This window comes from Amyelois transitella, chromosome 2, assembly GCF_032362555.1.
Source record: "Amyelois transitella isolate CPQ chromosome 2, ilAmyTran1.1, whole genome shotgun sequence".
Classification (NCBI taxonomy): Eukaryota; Metazoa; Arthropoda; class Insecta; order Lepidoptera; family Pyralidae; genus Amyelois; species Amyelois transitella.
The window spans coordinates 8,153,236-8,171,783 of record NC_083505.1 but is presented as its reverse complement, the minus strand read 5'-3'; the positions used below and the strand labels follow the sequence as shown (position 1 = coordinate 8,171,783).

The window sequence follows — 18,548 nt, the reverse complement described above, 5'->3', positions numbered from 1 at the left end:
TGTAGGTACTTATTTTATATCGAGATGAGGCGTACGGTGGTGGGTCTGATGATCATACGTTGGCTCTTGGTAGGTGCGCTGGGTCCACCAACTTATAATTGTTTCACAGACATTTATACTATTACATTCACCTACTTTTTTTTTAGAGAATCTTACGTTTTTTTTTGCAGTTTATAAATATTTAGTATGTCTGCTGCTGCTCTTTAAAAAAGTATACTAAACGACATTAAAATTATGTAAAATAACAACAATATATATGCTTGGCAGTTGCCACATTTGTCTAATGCATAATACTTACAACGAATAACGTATGCTCACAACTAAGCTTTTTAGAAAAAAAAGGAAAAATTTTTTTACTCATTCGCGGTTATGTATTAGTTGCAAATTAAATTATTGTTGATTTTCTGACTCTGTGTGACTGTAGGTATCAAGTACTTACTGTAAGTAAAAATTATAATGACTGATGCAAACGTTCGTAGAATATAACAACGGATCTCTAACAAAACTCGAGCCACAATCATAATTTGATACCATAATGACTCTTGTAGGTATTCTTCTGACCTTTTACGAGATGTGCCATATACCGAAAGAAAAGCATGGTAGGTAATAAACTGCAATCATTAATTTATATCAACAACCTAATCATCTACCTAATATATGAGAAATAAAAGCTAAAATCTGAATAATAATATAGGTTATTTTTTATTATTTTATTTTATAGCTTTATGTTTTTTATCGCTAGTGTTTTATGTTTATCTTTTTAGCTTTCTGTTTTGCAAACCAGTTGATTAGTGTTTTTACTTTGATGACACAAATTGTTTATTAAATAATATAGGTTAAGTACTACCGGTTTCTATGCCTTATTTTTCTATGTTAAATGTGCTTTTTGTGAAGGGTTAAAAATTATATAAAGAGATAAACCGATCATGAAAATTCTTACATGGCCGCTTGTAATCAATATTTCATGGTTATTAATATAGATACATTAACGGACGTATAGTACAGCTTACTAACGAATTAATATTAGATAATTATTATAAGTTACACAATTTCATAATTCACGGTCTGTATCAATCTTCATAGATTGTTTCTCTCACGCTTAAATACTCCAATTAAAATTGACATTGATAGGTACGGCAGGTCACGGAGAAAAATATACGCACACTACGCACCATATTTAGAGTAGGTACGTACAATATCTTTTTATTGGGAGGGAAATGTTTATGTCGTACATAAACGTTTCCTCAGTCGCTTTCTGGCTGTCCTTTCCATCCTGGTATTGCGGACTTGTCATACCACCTGGTTGCATGAGTCCGGTTTTCTTTCTCCCACGCCCTCACGTCAGTTTTCTTCTGAGAGATGACGTTTCGCAGAAGGAAACCACTATCTCCCGGTTGGTCTTGCTACAGAAGAATTTTTCAAAACAGCAAGAAATCGCCTCCACCGGCGCTGCTCGTTCACCTGAACTAAGTATTCTGGACGTACTATACCTAGGTATAAAAGCACGTTACAGTACCTACGTACTAGTAGGTACCGATTTTAATAGCAGATTAGGAGATTCCTATGAAATTTATAGTTAAGAGTCATCTACAACAACAAACAACATAAGTTAAGATACAACTCACAGAAATAAAATTACCTCATAATTCACCATTGGCTTGCAAAAGGCCATGTGGTTTGCAACAGAGTAGGTTACCCTTCCTCTCTGCAGCAAGACATTTGTTTAAGTCGGTTCTCTTATATTTGCAGATTCGTATATAGATAGGGCTATTTAGCCAGCAGTCCTGGCTGCTTGCTCTTCTGAACATAAAAAAACCTTTTCAATGTATTAAACCAATATTTATCGACGTACATACATACAAAAGACACGAACTTCCGATAACTTTCATAGCTACCTATTGTTCTTTAGCAAAGCCAGATCTACGATGTTACCTATGAATGAATAAAGTCCTTTGTAAAACAAAACAATTGAAAGAAATAAAATTGTACCTACTCGTATATTCGTATTTAAAAATTAACAAAATCAAACTCTCTATCTAGCTTCAAAGTTAGCACTAATGTTTCTTCCGTTGCGTCCCAATTGGCTTTAGAATGATCAGGATTTATAGCATGTGGAAGCGGCAGCTTCAGACAATACTGTGAAGAGTCCACAGAGACACTTGCAGTGTCCACAGACAGGTCCACATTTTCTTTTTTATCACCCGGCATTTTGATGCGCACTATGAGATTCTCACAACTTGCAGACCCAGGGGTCTTTGGACCAATCTGAAATAAGTATAATATAAGTAAGTACAATATTTTTGGAACAGATGAACATGGCCTTGTTTTTTCAAGGCTGTCGGCTCTGTCTAACACGTAAGAGGTGTAATTATTTTATGTATTTCTTTAAAGAAGTTGTTTGTCAACAAACAAAATCTAGGTGTTCTTTCTAAGCCATACAGTTACTAGGTAAGAAATAAGTACTTAAGTAAGGCTGATATCAAGCACCCTTACCTGGAGGAAAACGTCTTCCGCTGTAACCGCCTGTTGATAATTCATAGTATACTCCGGAACCTTCCGCCCACTAAGACCAGCACCTACTTGACCCAAAGCTTCGGCTTCGGCAGCCTCCTGCTCCTCAAACTCCTCTATGTTTTTAGGGGTTTTATTTACATCAGACAACGGAATTTTGTCCCTTGTCGACGATATATCGTAAGCTAATTTTGCAAAAGAAATTAAGGTTATTAGATATATGAATTACTAGCGACCTGCCCTGCCCTTCGCAATGGTAGCATTATTGATTTTCATACCAACTTTCACCCCCCATTTAGTTACTTCCTTACACTTAGTGCAACAGCTAATGCAGATTTCAAACGGGAGTCTTTTAAACACTAAACTCATATAATTATACTAAATTGATACCATAAAGTTACCATAAAGATGAAAGAGATATTAGTTTCAATAAATTCAGGTTAAACATACCTACTGAACATGATTGCTAAAGATGTGACCAGAGTACTTTGGAGAATATGTACTATACCTGATGGAGTTAAGTCGTCCCCTTGAAGCACTTCCGGTTCAGGGGGTCGCAGTAATTCTGCTAATTTCTCAATAGCACAAGGCGTAAATTCTACCATATTGAAGTCAATATTTTTATTTATGTTAATATTACCGGAGCCAATCGAACAAATAGCGGACGCGTTTATTTTGTTGCCATAGAAACTTCAAAGAGAATGTATTACCAATTATTTTGTAATCGAGTAGATACACAAAATCGTACAGCAGAATCGAAAAAGGTAAGTGTGGTGTTGATAGATTATATCCCGATTATGTGCCCGCGACTTCGTCGGCGTGGAATAGTTATTATGAGCATCATTAAAGCCCTCAAGGATGCTGGAATAATTCTGCCCGTTTTTTTCACATTTTCCATTATTTCTTTGCTCAATATTATTGCAGCGTAATGTTATAATAGCCTAAAGGCTTCCTCGATAAATGGTCTATTCGACGCAAAAAGAATTTTTCAATTCGGACCAGTAGTTCCTGAGATTAGCGCGTTCAAACACACACACAAACAAACTCTTCAGATTCAGCAACTACTGAACGGATTTGAAATAAACTTTTTATTGTTGTATAGCTCTTATGCCTGGCCAACATATAGGATATAATTTATTTTGAATCTAAAACAGCTGATGGCGAACCATAACAACTCAGCTAAACTATAGGAAATATCGAAAAGACATCTTACCAAAAGTTGTTCAACCTGATGAGCATTTTCTGTTTGCGTTTAAAGATCGAAGATCTGGAACACCTGATGCAGAATCATTAAGTATATACCAGCAAAATCATCTGAATTCTGGAAAAGACTCTTAACAAAAGTTGTTCAACCTATTTATATAATGATACATTTACATTTCATAATTTGTTTTCAGGCACGAGGATTTGGTAGGATAATATGCCCCTGAGTGACCGAGCGGTGCTTGGTCGACGTCAGAATCCCCATATAACTTTTGTAAAAAAAGAGAACTGCCTCAATCGATATCGTCCTTTTTGAAGTGGGTTATTGGACCTCCGGTGTCACAGAAAAGCGTACTACCGCAGCGCCACAGAGGCCATATGCAAATGTTTCATTTTCGAGAAAGCTAGTATAAGTATATAATATTAATTTATTGAATACTAGAGGCTGCCCGCGACTTCGTACGTAATCAATCCCGCGGGAACTCCGGGATAAAAAGCCTATATGTTATTCTGGGTCTTCAGCTACCTACATACCAACTATCATCGTAATCGGTTCAGTAGTTTTTGCGTCACATCACATCCTCACAAACTTTCGCATTTATAATATTAGTAGGATTGCTCCTATCCTTTATTATTTAATATAGGTTCGACTAGTTACAACTAACCACCGAACTAACCAGTCCTGTGTTATGTTCGTTTGAATTATTAATTACTTATTAATAAATGAAGAGAAAAAATAAATATTGCAATTAGTACATTTATTTTAGTATTATAATGTATTTTCAAATAGTAATACACGAAAATCTAGTTAAAACAAGCATTTAAATGTTTATGGGAACCCATCATCATCTTCTTCAGCCATTTCCTTCGCCAGTTCCAAATCTTGCTGTTCCCTCTCACGGCGCTCTTCTGCACTTTCCAGTTCCTTGCCATATGACTTAGGTGGATATCTCATGGCTTTCACACTCTGATTATGAAGGTCCAAACAGAAAGATATACGCTGATGGAATGCCAGCTGAGGTTCACGAGTGCAGTAAATGTCAGAGCTCTCCTTGTTACTCATGTAACCCTTTTCAGGGTCAAGAGTTGCTTCAATAACACCATCTCTAATTGCTTTAGCCACAATGAATTCTGCATCTTCAGCAGAATCTAAACCAAGCTTTCTAGCAATATCCTTTGGTGAAATTCGTGAGTAAGAAAGGCCAATAGAACGAATAGCTGTTTTGATGACATTTTGTCTGAGTCGAAGAATCAGAGTAAAAGTATGATCATTGCGAAACTGAGGGCCATAATACTCCAGTACTTCACCAAACCTTTGCAAATTGCCCAATCTCACAGCTTGAGTAAGTTGGAAATATGGAGCCAATGCTTTCCTTAAAGGTGCTTGACGGAATATAACTCGCTCAGGAATATCTCCCAGCAGTAACTCCACAACAATGGCCAATTTTTGCACAGTCTGACGGAAACCAACAGCAGCAGTTTGAGGTGCCTTCCTTAGTGCCTGCACTAAATGCTTGTGGGCATCACTGTATTCCAAACGAGCTGCCTTTATCCTGCCTAAGTAATATAAAAATCTTGCCCACTCATTGTTACTTGCATTTTCAGGAAAAACAGACTTGCTTACTAATTTATCTGCTTGATCATAGAGAGAGTAATGTAAATAGTTACGTAATAGACAGTTGATTAGGACTGCTTGTCCTTCATAATCATTCCGAAGTGTAGAAGTACGCAAACGAGCATGCAGCAAACCCCTGATAAGATCTAACTTGTTGGTGAGTTCAAATACTCGTGAGTGATAAAAGTAACACTTGGCTGCTATCAAATCTAATGTCCTCCTGTTTTGGGCGGTGACTTTGTTCATCAATTGCTGGGAGCATTCAGATGCTTGTTCTAGCTTGTTAGTGTCTAGGAGACGTAGCAACACTAATAGATGAATATAAACATCAACTTCAGGAGCAGGCGTCTTAGGAGCACTTCTAGAACGTGGAGGTTCGATCTCTACAGCTCCAGGCAAGGGGCTTTCAACAAAGGCGAGCAAACCTTCTTTGTCAGAGTTTGATGGATACAATTGATTTATAATGGCTCGCAACACGTTACCGTTTAGTTTCCTTCGTGTACTGGGAATAGATCTTAACACTCTCATTGCAAATCGGGGTTCTTTGGAAGACACTGCTTTGTCAATTTGTCTAACATGCTCCCTCAAATCCTGCACACTAAGTACATCGGCGTCCTTCTTCACCTCGCCTGTTTCCATGTCACTGGCGGCAGCTGGACTTTCAACACTTTTCATTTCAACGTCTTGATCTACTGGTGCCATATTAGCCAAAACTAAGATCCGTTTTTAGTTAATAGATTACACACAATCAAACAAACTTGGGAATAACCAAATTAGATTGGAATTAATGAAAAGATGAAATGTCACTTTTCACTTGTCAAAAAATTGCAGAGTAACTGAATGCGTTCCGAACATTAACTTAGTAGGCATTCATTAAAAAATATTTAGATAAATTACTTATTTTTATCATATTCTTTGCTATATGGACTAATTCATAAATATAAAATATATATGTTATATAGGTACTTTATGTTTGTTAATAATAGCAAAATAAAATAAGTAAATAATCACCAAATTTACATTTAAATAAAAAATCATAATGTATTCAGAACGTACTTATAATCAAAAAATTAGACAAAACCGTCTACTCACAGTATAACCATCGAACAGATTTGGACTCATTTTAAAACTAATAAAATTACGCATGTTAAATTATATGTAGTTATGTGCTTTTTCCGTTCTATGTATATAGGTTTTTCAACAGAGAAAATATAATAAACATTTAAAGCTGTATAAAGGTTATTCCTTCGCTATACTAATACCATAGACTAAAAACAAGACAAAAATACTAGCATTGCCTGTGCCTTTAGTTGCTTAACCAAATACTTGTACTTGGGAAATTGATAAAAGCCTAAAATCACTAATGTTACAGTCCAATATTTTTGGATTACGACTAATAAAATTTCACAAAAAACGTTTGTGCCAAACATCATAAGTTTCGGGAGCGCTACGGCTGCAGGGGACCGGTTGATTCTTTACATAAAATTTCAATGTGTTCTGGAAATGGTTTGCAAAGAGGACGTGGTATCATGGTTTAAAGAATTGGAAAGCTATAAACGCATAGACGCAATGTGTACATTGTTAAATATGTGCTTACCATTCGAATTGCGCTTTATTGGCACATACCTAGAGGAGCTCGGTAAGCGGGACTTTCAGGAGTTGCGTGGTGCCGAACTCAGAGCCAACAACCCCACAGATCTGGCAGCTGACATAGGAGGTGCAAACACAGATCCTAGAACGCGACGAAAAATGGCTTTATATGTGTCTTTGTTGCGCTCGTGTAATTTTGCGTGCGCCACAACGTTGTACAACGCCATGGTTAGTTTGGAGCACAGTGGTCTCTTGAAAGGTCTTTACGGCGATCTTTTGGAGGAAATTCTTCTTCTATACACAATGGCATTGCATCATCCAGCCTTCACCTTTGATCAAAAGTCACATTTTGGTGAAATATTAGAGAAATTGAAATTAGAAGACCAGAGAATACAATTTCAAGAGCAACCTGAACATATGAATGTTGTACCAGTGAGTGTATGTCATACCCAGCCTAGTGTCACCCCCAATATGTCTGTCCCACCACCTAGCTTGTCGGGCTTGGGGCCTCCGCCAGGTATCATGTTTGTCAAACCCCCTGGGGTGCAGGTCAGTTTCATTCTCATTATTTTCATTGTTGTTCACTATTAGTTTAAAACTTCTGCACTGTCTTGAAATCATATTTTTTTTTAAGTCTTTGTGACAAAGTCTTATAAGATTATTTATATTTGGAACATACAAATCACAATCTTATTAGTTAAGCAAAAAAAAAAAAACAATGTAGGTGTATTACTTTTTATTATACTTACAGTAGACACCTATGCAAAAACCAGGATAAAATAATTAAACTAGCAGACCCCAGAATTTGGTGCTGGGATACATTTTTTATTTTTTATCCACACTCATAATACTAGGTAACCTATTGTGGGTGACTGCACAACATAATATTATTTGACAATACATATTAACAAATTAATTTCATTTCATTTGAGAGATTAAGTGTTACAAAAAGAAATGGAGTACTGAGAAAATATATGAAAATTATTGATGCTCTTAACAATATTTATCAATTTTAACACTGATGGTCACTGCCATCATCAAAATTTTGATTAACTTTATACATAAATTTACTTCAGGTCATAATATAAAAGCCGCAATTAAAATTTAGGTTTCATAGAATCAAGAACCACCTTTTACAAATGAAGTTGGGTAAGGAGGAAACATTTTGGACATCATTTTCATTTGACTGCGCTTCTAATATGAAAGCCTCACACATGGACTGTGGCATTCTGTTTCATCATGTTGTTGTTCAAATTGTCATCTATATCATATTGCTTTATAGTTTTTAAAAATAGGATATTGATGGTTTTATGTAACATTTCAGCCTCCAAGTACAGATTCAGTCCCTGAATTGCATTCCCCTCCAGTGTTAACTGGTGCGGGAGGTGTTGTGCCCATGCTTGGGGAAGTCCAACATCCCCCACCTGGTCTGCCTATGCCTCAGTACAATATGGGAGAATACATGGGACAACATGCGTGGGCAGGGAATATTATTGTCCCACAACCTTTAGAGGCAAGTATAATATTGAGGCACTAGCTGTGCCCGCGACTTCGTCCACGTGGAATAGTTATTATGGGCATCATTGAAGCCCTCAAGGATGAATAATTTTCCCCGTTTTTTTCACATTTTCCATTATTTCTTCGCTCCTAATAGTTGCAGAGTGATGTTATATAGCCTAAAGCCTTCCCCATAAATAGTCTATACAACACAAAAATAATTTTTCAATCTAAAACCAGTAGTTTCTGAGATTAGCGCGTTCAAACAAACTCTTCAGCTTTATAATATTAGTAAAGATTAGCGACCGAATGAAAAAAAATTGTCTAGCTGTTCATGGTAAACACTTTTTTAATGAAGAGTCTCTCTGCGTGTTGCACTCTCTACAGAAATTTCACATTTTTTTTGAAAAATGAAAATGAAAATGAAAATTTATATTCATAAATAGATAGATAAAATTCGCATTAACAAATATTATTGTCGTTTTTCCAGGTATTAAGTTACCCGGTGGCCGGCGGGAACCCTACAGTGCCTGGAGGCCCGTCTTCGCCATTGGTGTCGCCCGGCGACAGTCGCGCCGGGTCGCCTCGCAGTCGCCGGCGACAGTCGCGCGACCGTTCTTCGCCTTCTGTCCCACCACATGACCAGGGATTAGCAATGCACCTTGCTGGAAACTTTGAAGCCCTAGCTCTTGCCGAGGTTAGATTTTTTATTTACTATTTTGTTGAAAGATAGAAATATTTGAAAAAAGTGTATTGTTGTTCGCTTGGGAATGGATATGTTTGTATTATCTATTTTAACCACTTGGTTGCAACATATAGGTACTTTCATTTTCAAAATTGGCTTTGCATTATGTGTAGATCCTAAGGCAGCATTTTTTTATGTTATTGAAATTGACATCAATGCAGTACCTATTTTATTTTGTTAATTGTTAATGCAAGCAATCATTAAGGGACTTACATCAGTTAAGTTAAATTAGAGACGGAAGCACACATTGACAGTATCGACTTTAACGCCATCTATCAACAACACTTGTGACCACAACACCAGTTGTGAAAGACAATTCAGATTTCTTCGAAATCTTTTTATTTATAAATTGAAAATAAAAATCGGTAAAAGTATCTTAGGTATCTGTATCTATACTGATATTATAGAGTTTGTTTGCCTGAACGCGCTAATCTCAGGAACTCCTGGTTCAAATTGAAAAATTATTTTTGTGTTGATAAACCATTTACCGAGGAAGGCTTTATATCATCCATCATGCTTCAACTATTAGGAGCGAAGAAATAATGGATAATATGAAAAAAACGGGGAAAATTATTCACCCTTGAGGACTTCAATGATACCCAAAATAGTTATTCCACGCGGACGGAGTCGCGGGCACAGCTAGTCATATAAATGTTTATTTCAAAGAAATTAACCAAATCGTTTTTTTAAATAAGAAATTGCCTAAGTGGTTTATATCGCATGATTTCAAATTAAAGGATAGAGAAATGGCGGCAATTGTTAACGCATCACATCACGTGTCGTTCTCCTTTTCTCTTCCGACGGGAGCGGTATGAGACCTGCTGAAAGCTGCTTTAATTTGCGACGATGAATGTAAGAGGAGGAATGAAGGATAAGATTAAAGAAATATGTCAGATGATGGATGAAAGACGTTTGAATGTGTTGTGCGTAAAAGTAAAGCGGAAAGGATGCGACACAACTCTGCACGGCCATTACACGGCATATTGGAATTTCCAGTACCAGCATTATGCATTACTAACTGTCCCGGCAAACGTTGTTTTGCCATACTTATAGGTAAATAATCATGTGATTGTGATTTCTTGTTTAAAAAAAATGTTAAGGGTGGACAACCCTTATCACTAAGGGGTATGAAAAATAGATGTTGGCCGATTCTTAGACCTACTCAATATGCTCACAAATTTCATGAGAATCGGTCAAGCCGTTTCGGAGGAGTACGGCAACGAACATTGTGACACGAGAATTTTATATATAAGATAAGCTAAATTAATCTTTTAAGTTCCATCCTAATCCGTTAATGTAGATTTCAGGAAAAACAAACATTGCTATTAGAAGAAAAGATGACAGCTCAAAAAATATTGAACTCTGTGCTCGATGTAGCTATTTATTAAATTTTAGATGAATTTGTATTTCATCAACATTAGTGAAATCGCCGTTGATCTGTGGCCAAAGATGTTTTAAAATTTGGAACAACTATTTCCAATCTATAACAAAACCATACGCATTAAACATTTTTAAAACTTGGAAAACAATAACTTTATATCTTAATGCCTTATTTCGAGTTTAAAAAATATTGTAAAAGAAGAGAGCTGAAATTTTAACATATGATGCACCTATCCTTTGCCACTATAACAACAAATACTTACTTCAAATAAAAAAATATAATTTAATAACTCTTTGTTGTTATAAATATGAATGTAATTCGTACTGTTGATAAGTATACAAAATGTAAAGTAGGTACGGCCGGATCTGAATCAAGTACATTGATATTTTCATTTTTTCTTTTCCTGTAACATAGTAGGTACGTAGGCAATACGTGTATAGGTAGGTACGTCACGTTAATTTAAATAGACTTTTTTATCAAAAAAACAAACGCTAGTTAATTGTTTGATACATAAGGTTTTACAATGTTCTACTCATTGGAAGTTATTTTTAGATCTTCATTTGTGATATTTTGCTATCGAGTCAAAATATTGATATTATATTTTGAGATTAGTAGTTTTCTAACACACGTCCCCTAGAATAACATATATTTTTTTTGAAAAGAATCAATGCAGTGAATCGTCTACACGACGCATTATGAAAGTCTCAATAGCTAATGTAGTCGTCTTAATTTGTGTGTTTTCGTCTTCCTGAATATTTTCCTAGGGGTGAAGCACATGCTTATCTATCTGGTTTTGGTTATCCAACTAACATGATAACTAATTTATTGAACTTTTATTTCCTTTTTTATTTTTTGTTTCGAATATTGTTCCAAGATTCGTCTGTTTACAAACCATATGTCATAATATGGACACAAGTGTTTACACTTATACACTTGCACATATATTTCAAGAACATAGCATTGTATAAATTATTGCCTTGTCTCAGTCAATTTATAAGTCTATGACTACAAATAAGTGTATCTGTCTTGATATATATATTTTTTTACAAAAGTAGCTTAATAACAAAAAGGATATATAATAATAAAATATTCAAAATAAAAAAAGAATATCAAAACGAGAAAATTCTAAATTGATGCATGCTAATATGTGATGCATTTTATAAAATAATTTTTAAATTATTAAAGAAAAATCAAAAGTATATAAATAAAAGCATAAAATATGTAGTACTTTAACATTGTGAGCAAGGAAATGAACATTATTAGTTCAGGTCATTTAAGGCAGTAGTACACTACGTGTTAAACGATGTCTTCATCCTTATTGTATTTATACTGCTTGTATTCTCTCCGGAACCTGGGACCAGTGCAACACCCTTCTAACCTAACTTGAATGGAGTCATGGGTCAGAGCAACTACAATTTTAAGTAAAACAGCTTGAGTGATGGTTACCAAATGAGTAGGAGTAGTCATAAGAATTCAAAGAGTTTTCAAATTTGTTTTACAATCTACAGATGGAAAACGTCGACAGGCTTCAAAGGAGGCACAACATCGGCGACGAGAGGTTACGCGAGTTAAGTGCTGTGCACCAGTATCGCTCGCTGGAGAAGCTCAACGGCGTGCGGAAGCGCTCCGGCGCCTTCTGTCCGCCCGCGCGCTCCTCGTCCGAGAGCGGGTCCAGCGCCGCGTCGTCGCCGCCCGGCACGCCCGCGCCGCAACCGCGCCGCGCCACGCCCAGCGCGCCGCCGCCGCCGCTGCCCTTCGTGCCCTACCCGCGCCCCTACTACCCCGGCCCGCCGCCCGCCTACCGCCCGCCTCCGCCGCCCTTCGCCAACGGCGAGCCGCCGCCGTACGGCACGCCGCAGTTCCCCGGCTTCGTGCCCGTGCTGTACGCGCCGCCCAAGCTGTCGTGCTGGAACTGCGGCGCGGCGGGGCACGCGGGCCACGAGTGCAAGGAGCCCAGCATGGAGGAGATGACGCGCGCGGGCGGCTACCAGCTGGACTTCGGCGCGCCGCCCGAGCCGGCCGACAAGTAGCGCTCGCGGGCCGCGTCGCCCGCCGCGCCGCGCAGCTAGCGACCGTCGCCACCTCTGTCCATTAGTAGGGGAGCGAGGGGCTAGATGTAACAGGGGTAAGTAGTAACATGGATTTTTTACCTACATAATGGAAGAATATACTCTTGATTTCCAACTTTACCTCCTATTTAATACCCATTCTATCATAAAAGTGCAATCAGTATCCCACCAGACGGCGCAGGAAGCGGTGCTGTGCAGGCGCTCCGATGAAGCCAGGTAATGGATTTTTTTTTGTTTGCACAATATTGATTATCTTAGACATACAATTGTTTAGCAGTTGTTGATTTATACAGATACATTTATCATTTGTTTAGTGTGATCATAGTAATTGTATTTATATTTCAAGTAAGCGCCAATTTTTTAAATAGATTTTATTTCAAAAAACCTTGCCGTGGGGTATGTTGTAACACTTTTACGGGGCAAGTTGTAACAAGTTATTATTTTCATGTTTTGAATACTTTTTGTTGAACTTCATTGGTTCTATCTATTTCAGAATGAGAAACAACAAAAGAAAAACTGAAGGTGCTTCCCAAAGCCACGAATTGGCTTCTGCTGTAGTATTGAAAAATAAAACCAGTGTACGAAAAGCTGCAAAACGTTTAAATTTATGTCATGTATCGCTATATAGATATGTGAAAAAGAAGAAGAGTAACCAATCTTTATCAGTCGGCTAGTCAAACCCAGATTGGTTTTAAAGAGGAAGAAGAAGCTAAAATAGCTGAGTACTTGCTTACATGTTCTCCCCATCTAAAATAAGACCATAGATTCCATATTTTACCTACGTCAATCAAAAGGTTGATTACTTACTTAAGAAAGAACATGTTTTTGTAATTTTTTTAATATTTTCTATTAGATTAAGAATAAAGCTAAGCAGTTTAAGTTTGTTATAACATGCCGAAGATTTATAATGCTAAATACGATAAATGAATCAAAATTCAGATTACTGAAGTAGTTAAGATTATTATGGCTGTAGTAAGAAATCATGTTTGAAATATTTTTCTGTTGAAATAATAATTTAACTTAAAAGTCTGAACCAAATAGGTTTAGAGAAGTGTGGGTTATGTTTTTATGCCAAATAAATCGTTATAAAATATGAAACTAGTTTTTAATTCCTAACGTTACAATTTACCCCAAGCCTGTTACAACTAGCCCCTATCGCGGGGTAAGTTGTAACACTCGTCAGTTTTTTTTTAAAGCCGTTTCTACAAGAAGTCTTTACAGGATTGATCAAAATTTTATTTGGAATCATTAGTTGAATAGTTTTTCATTAGAATAGTACTGTTAGATTTCCTAAATACCAAACAAGTAAGCGTTTATAGCCAAGAAACAAAAAAATGTTACAACTAGCCCCCCGCTCCCCTACCAAAGTGTCGGGTCTCAAATTGTACATAATGACCCGAGTACGCGGGAGATCGGTGTCGCGTTGTACAGTAGACGGAAGAATTGACATTTCTGATCATAGATCGGATGCGACAGACCTATGACGTTAATATTATGTGCGCTTCTGGGACTAACTTATTACAGCAGTGATTTTTAATTTGTTATGTTTAAGAGTAATTGCACTTTCATTTTTCTCTTATATTATAACATTCCGATTTGTCTTTCTTGGTTTCAAATCAATAAGGCTAATTTCAAATTTATTCGCACAGCACAGCTAACCCTTATGCTGGAGCATTCGTACGGGTTAGCACTCAAAGTAATTTTAAAATTAAGTTTCAGTAGAATGTGGTCACAAAAAGGTCTAAAACTAATATGATAATCAAAACTATGTATACTAGTATTTCCCATTATCGAAGTGTCGAAAGATGGTATCGGTGTGTTGAGTGAGTATTAGATATTTTTAGAGAGAATAGCAGAGATAAATAGCATTTAGAGAGTTGAGTGATAGTTTCAGTGTTGAGAGAAAGTTTGCAACTATTATCAGAGTGTCTGGAAATATCGAAATATTCGTGAGAGAATATTGAGCGTGTCTGTGATTTTCGAAACGTTAGAAAAAGGGGGAGCATGCCAAAGAATTTGGAAATGTTCAAGGGTGAATTCTGGTACCTTGATCAAACTTATAGTAGGAATGAAAAATAGCTTATTTAACTACGTCGATTGTTCTACGTTCACTACACAGGCGTCTGCTTCGCTGTTAAACGATAAATGAGCTGAAGTATGTAAAACTGCTGTATTTTGGTTGAACGAGCAGGGTTTCGAGCTCTACTTGGGGGGTTTTATTCAATAGACGTTGATAAGGTATGTGTCTCATCTTCCCTCTCATTTAATCCTGGAAAGAGAGATAAATAATAATATTGGTCTCATCAATGTTCTTAAATAGATCCCCTGGAGCGGGTTGCAGACTAAGCCTCAGGTTCGCTTGGTCCAAATTGCACCAAGAGCCGTTTTGCTTCTCTTTTCGATAATCAAAAGGAGTGTTTAGAACAACATTTTAAATTTAGTGCCTGAAACGAATATATTTTATTCTGTATTTATGTTTATTTGGAGAAAGTATGGCCCTAGGTACATTATATATATACATATAAAATTAACTAACTGTTATCTCAATTAATATATTATGAGTTGTATGAAAAATCTTGTGGATTATCCTTTTTAGGCAATATAACTACAAAATAAAATTGAAAGTGCAGTTATCATTAAACATTTAATAACTGCTAGCTGTTATGTATTGAGAATTTGGAGGGAATTCCATTTTTATTTGACATTTACAGCAGCAGATTTTAGGTATAGGCAAACAGTAAAATATCGGAATATGCAATTGGTAGATATTGGAAATGTTTCTCAGCGTCTGCATGAAAACACATTATTAATATTTAAGACATGTTTTCGAACATATACATTAGATAGCTTAACCTTCTTAAATATTATGATAAGCAATGAATTATAAAATACTACAAAAAATAAAAATAATAGAGATCGCATGTACATTAGTTTCACAAGTTTTTAAATTCAATCAATATAAATTTCTGATTGGAGAAAAAATAGAATGTTACAGGAGATTCTTAAAACATACCATTTTTTCATTTCTATTTTTATAAAATAACATTGTTGCCCATTTGACATACGTTTACATTTTAGTATTATGTGCCATATTGGAATTAATTGGTAGAAAAAATTACAATCGATAAAATAAAATTTACATCCAATGACTATGTGATAGGAAAGAATTAGTAATTAGACATAAAATATATGATTTGTTAAACTGTAAAGCCAGTGCCGAGGCTTCACATTTCGGCAGCTTCATTTAGTACACTCCGTTAGTACAAGTTAATCTCTTTTTATTCAAGAGAATATTACGTTAAGCGACATATGACTTAAATATAATAGGGCAATCATGATTAAATTTGATATAAAGATGTGTGCGGTATACAAATGTTTGTTTTCTCATGTTGTATTAGTTGTAGAATCAAATGTCGTGAATGTGTCACTCTGCTGCTGTTTTATAATCGATTTGATTAGTTATTTGTGGTTTATGACGAGTAAACTATAAACCCTAGGCACTAATTGTCATGGAAAAGCTCATGGAATTCCCTAAAATTCTAACTTATCTGTTTCACAACTGAGCCTTTACCACATGCCGTTTAAAATCGGAATATGACGAATTTTATACAAAAAGAGTACTGAATTGTTTCCTTTGATCCAAGACTGATTTCTAATACTAGCTTATTGGGCTTCTGATACTTGTATCTATATATTTTATTGACCGAATGTTGATGAAGCCTTAACGATTTTAAAACAGGAATGTTACTCCAGTGGAAAATTAGAAGTTATTTATTTGACATACTGTGAAAATATTGAAGCAATTGACAACACATACTGTTTGTATGTTCACCTTTGAACTATTCTGTTAATTGAACAAGGGATTAAATTGATCAAGCTCACGAAAACGCAATGCTCTTAAATTAATGTTTATATAGTCATTGTAAATAACAGATATGTAAGAGAGTGTTTGGTCACGTCACATCTGACGTGCCTTATTTGTAAATATTCAATTTATATTAGATAATATTTAGAGATTGAGTATATTTGTAAATTTATTTGTAATAATTTGAGTGTCCCTATAGAGTAATGATGATATTCGATTGTTTCTCACGGTCACAAATCACAATCTTGCATTTTAAAGTCCCAGTTTTGAGAAAAGTTCAAATTAGAAAGGTTGTAATAATTGTTTTGCATAATTATTCAAATGTTTGTTTTTTTTAAATCGAGTCAGATGCGTCACGCGCGTGGGTGGGTGCTGGGCTGTCGCCGAGGCCGATTGTTCCTAGCTTGCCATTTGTAGCCGATATTAAACCTCTTGCGTATGATACCTACTGGAATGTATGCCCTTTGTACGCATTTAAATTAAGAGACATACTTGTTGATTGTACTTATATGTTTGATATAGCATTTTTTTATTTAGCATTGTTAATTTAAACCTATGATAATATTATTACTATCAACATATCATGCGATCACACTTTTGCTAAATATGTTTCAACTGATATGAAAACGAGAATCCATTACACAGGTAATATTCCGCATCCCTTTAATGATATTTAAATCTTTCGTAGACTTAAATATTTTAATCCAATCTTGAATATTGTACAGATGGGACTGTTGTAAATTACATGAATTCATCACTTCTTGTGAAGGTTGTAAGTCCTTTAACGTAATTATTGTGTTATTTATATCTTAACAAGTTTATTATGATATTTAAAACAAGTTGAAGTTTAGATTAAACATAGAAAGAGTAACTTAATATTGTATGTTTAAGTACGCCTATCCATAGACCGCTGTAGGTACCACTCGTCAAAGTAAGAAAATAGCATGGTAACTGCATATCATTTTAGTATTTGTGATTGTGATATGAAGTGGACTGGACTCACTAACTCGTGTGTGCGATAATCGCTTTTAAATAATTAGTCAAGTACAGTTCCAGTGAACGAGTAAAATGTACCTAACTATACTAGTACCAAGTGAAAACAATACAACAGTTAGTAAATGAAAGTTATCGTTGCAATCTTCATACGTTTTATTTTTAATAGTGGAAGTATGAAGATATTTTTTTACTTTGTACAGAATGTTATAAATGTGATAAATAATTTTGACATAATTAGAAATGTGATTTAGTAAGGTGTGTAGTTTATGATAAAGTAAAAAGTCGCTTTACTAAATATGTCTTACGACTATCTATAAAGTTGTTTTCCCACATTTTTATATTTGGGTACTTATGTATTCTAAGCTGTTGTACTACTAATAAAAAAGAAAAAAAAAAGAATGAAAATCGTCAAATGCTTCAGGTAAGAGAATGTTTCGGCCCAGTATTGTAAGACCTCTGTATCCCACCAATGCTGTGAATCATTTGCTTCCTGAGAAATAAACAACCAAAAACTGCATTGACTTGTTTGATTTACACAAGATTCACATTTACAGATATTTTTTGCTAGAAAGATGTTATAAAAAGCAACATTTTTTATCCACAATCGTCGCATTTATGACGCATTATTAGTACGTAACCCATTTTTTCAATGGGAATTTTGTTAAATTTACATACATACATATCATCACGTCTATATCCCTTACGGGGTAGACAGAGCCAACAGTCTTGAAAAGACTGAAAGGCCACGTTCAGCTATATGGCTTAATGATAGAATTGAGATTCAAATAGTGACAGGTTGCTAGCCTGTCGCCTAAAAAAGAATCCCAAGTTTGTAAGCCTATCCCTTAGTCGCCTTTTATGACATCCATGGGAAAGAGATGGAGTGGTCCTATTCTTTTTTGTATTGGTGCCGGGAACCACACGGCACATTACAAATTTACAAATTTAGTTTTCAAAATTTGTTTCCAATTTATAACAGAGTGATAAGTCAATTTTTACTTGGTAATTTTAGACTTGCTGTCTTCTGTTGCTTCTGGAATCAAGCATTCCGCTGTATAAGTATTACAAAGTTATTT

At 35.6% G+C, this 18,548-nt stretch overlaps 3 protein-coding genes across 5 annotated transcripts; 1 reads left to right on the top strand and 2 right to left on the bottom strand.

Annotated features, from left to right (window-relative positions):
• Positions 1-2,007: 2,007 nt before the first annotated feature.
• On the bottom strand, positions 2,008-3,167 carry LOC106133554 (dynein axonemal assembly factor 6). The gene is made up of 3 exons (XM_013333327.2): positions 3,020-3,167; positions 2,494-2,696; positions 2,008-2,265 (listed from the first exon to the last, which is right to left on the bottom strand). Exons 1-3 carry the CDS (start codon positions 3,114-3,116, stop codon positions 2,008-2,010), a joined length of 558 nt encoding a protein of 185 aa, XP_013188781.1. The 5' UTR covers positions 3,117-3,167.
• A 1,288-nt stretch (positions 3,168-4,455) lies between these two features.
• Positions 4,456-6,154, bottom strand: LOC106133572 (probable 26S proteasome non-ATPase regulatory subunit 3). Its single transcript, XM_013333354.2, has one exon. It carries the CDS (start codon positions 6,029-6,031, stop codon positions 4,544-4,546), a length of 1,488 nt encoding a protein of 495 aa, XP_013188808.1. The 5' UTR covers positions 6,032-6,154; the 3' UTR covers positions 4,456-4,543.
• Positions 6,155-6,615: 461 nt separating this feature from the next.
• On the top strand, positions 6,616-12,633 carry LOC106133632 (ATP-dependent helicase brm). Of its 3 annotated transcripts, none has more exons than XM_013333432.2 (4): positions 6,616-7,351; positions 8,244-8,432; positions 8,907-9,113; positions 12,051-12,633. In XM_013333432.2, the coding sequence occupies exons 1-4, from the start codon at positions 6,833-6,835 to the stop codon at positions 12,570-12,572; spliced, it is 1,437 nt and encodes a 478-aa protein (XP_013188886.1). In that variant the 5' UTR covers positions 6,616-6,832; the 3' UTR covers positions 12,573-12,633. The 3 variants fall into 3 exon arrangements, with proteins under 3 accessions (XP_013188886.1, XP_013188885.1, XP_013188884.1); XM_013333431.2 differs by having other exon boundaries at positions 6,616-7,357; XM_013333430.2 differs by having other exon boundaries at positions 6,616-7,468.
• Positions 12,634-18,548: the final 5,915 nt, after the last annotated feature.

Coding starts and splice junctions, on each gene's coding strand:
- LOC106133572 (XM_013333354.2), bottom strand. CDS start 6,031: ATGGCACCAGTAGATCAAGACGTTGAAATGAAAAGTGTTGAAAGTCCA.
- LOC106133554 (XM_013333327.2), bottom strand. CDS start 3,116: ATGGTAGAATTTACGCCTTGTGCTATTGAGAAATTAGCAGAATTACTG. Junction 2,697..3,019: donor GGACGACTTAACTCCATCAG/GTATAGTACATA, acceptor TTGCAAAATTAG/CTTACGATATATCGTCGACA. Junction 2,266..2,493: donor CGGAAGACGTTTTCCTCCAG/GTAAGGGTGCTT, acceptor TACTTATTTCAG/ATTGGTCCAAAGACCCCTGG.
- LOC106133632 (XM_013333430.2), top strand. CDS start 6,833: ATGGTTTGCAAAGAGGACGTGGTATCATGGTTTAAAGAATTGGAAAGC. Junction 8,433..8,906: donor TTGTCCCACAACCTTTAGAG/GCAAGTATAATA, acceptor TCGTTTTTCCAG/GTATTAAGTTACCCGGTGGC. Junction 9,114..12,050: donor AAGCCCTAGCTCTTGCCGAG/GTTAGATTTTTT, acceptor TACAATCTACAG/ATGGAAAACGTCGACAGGCT.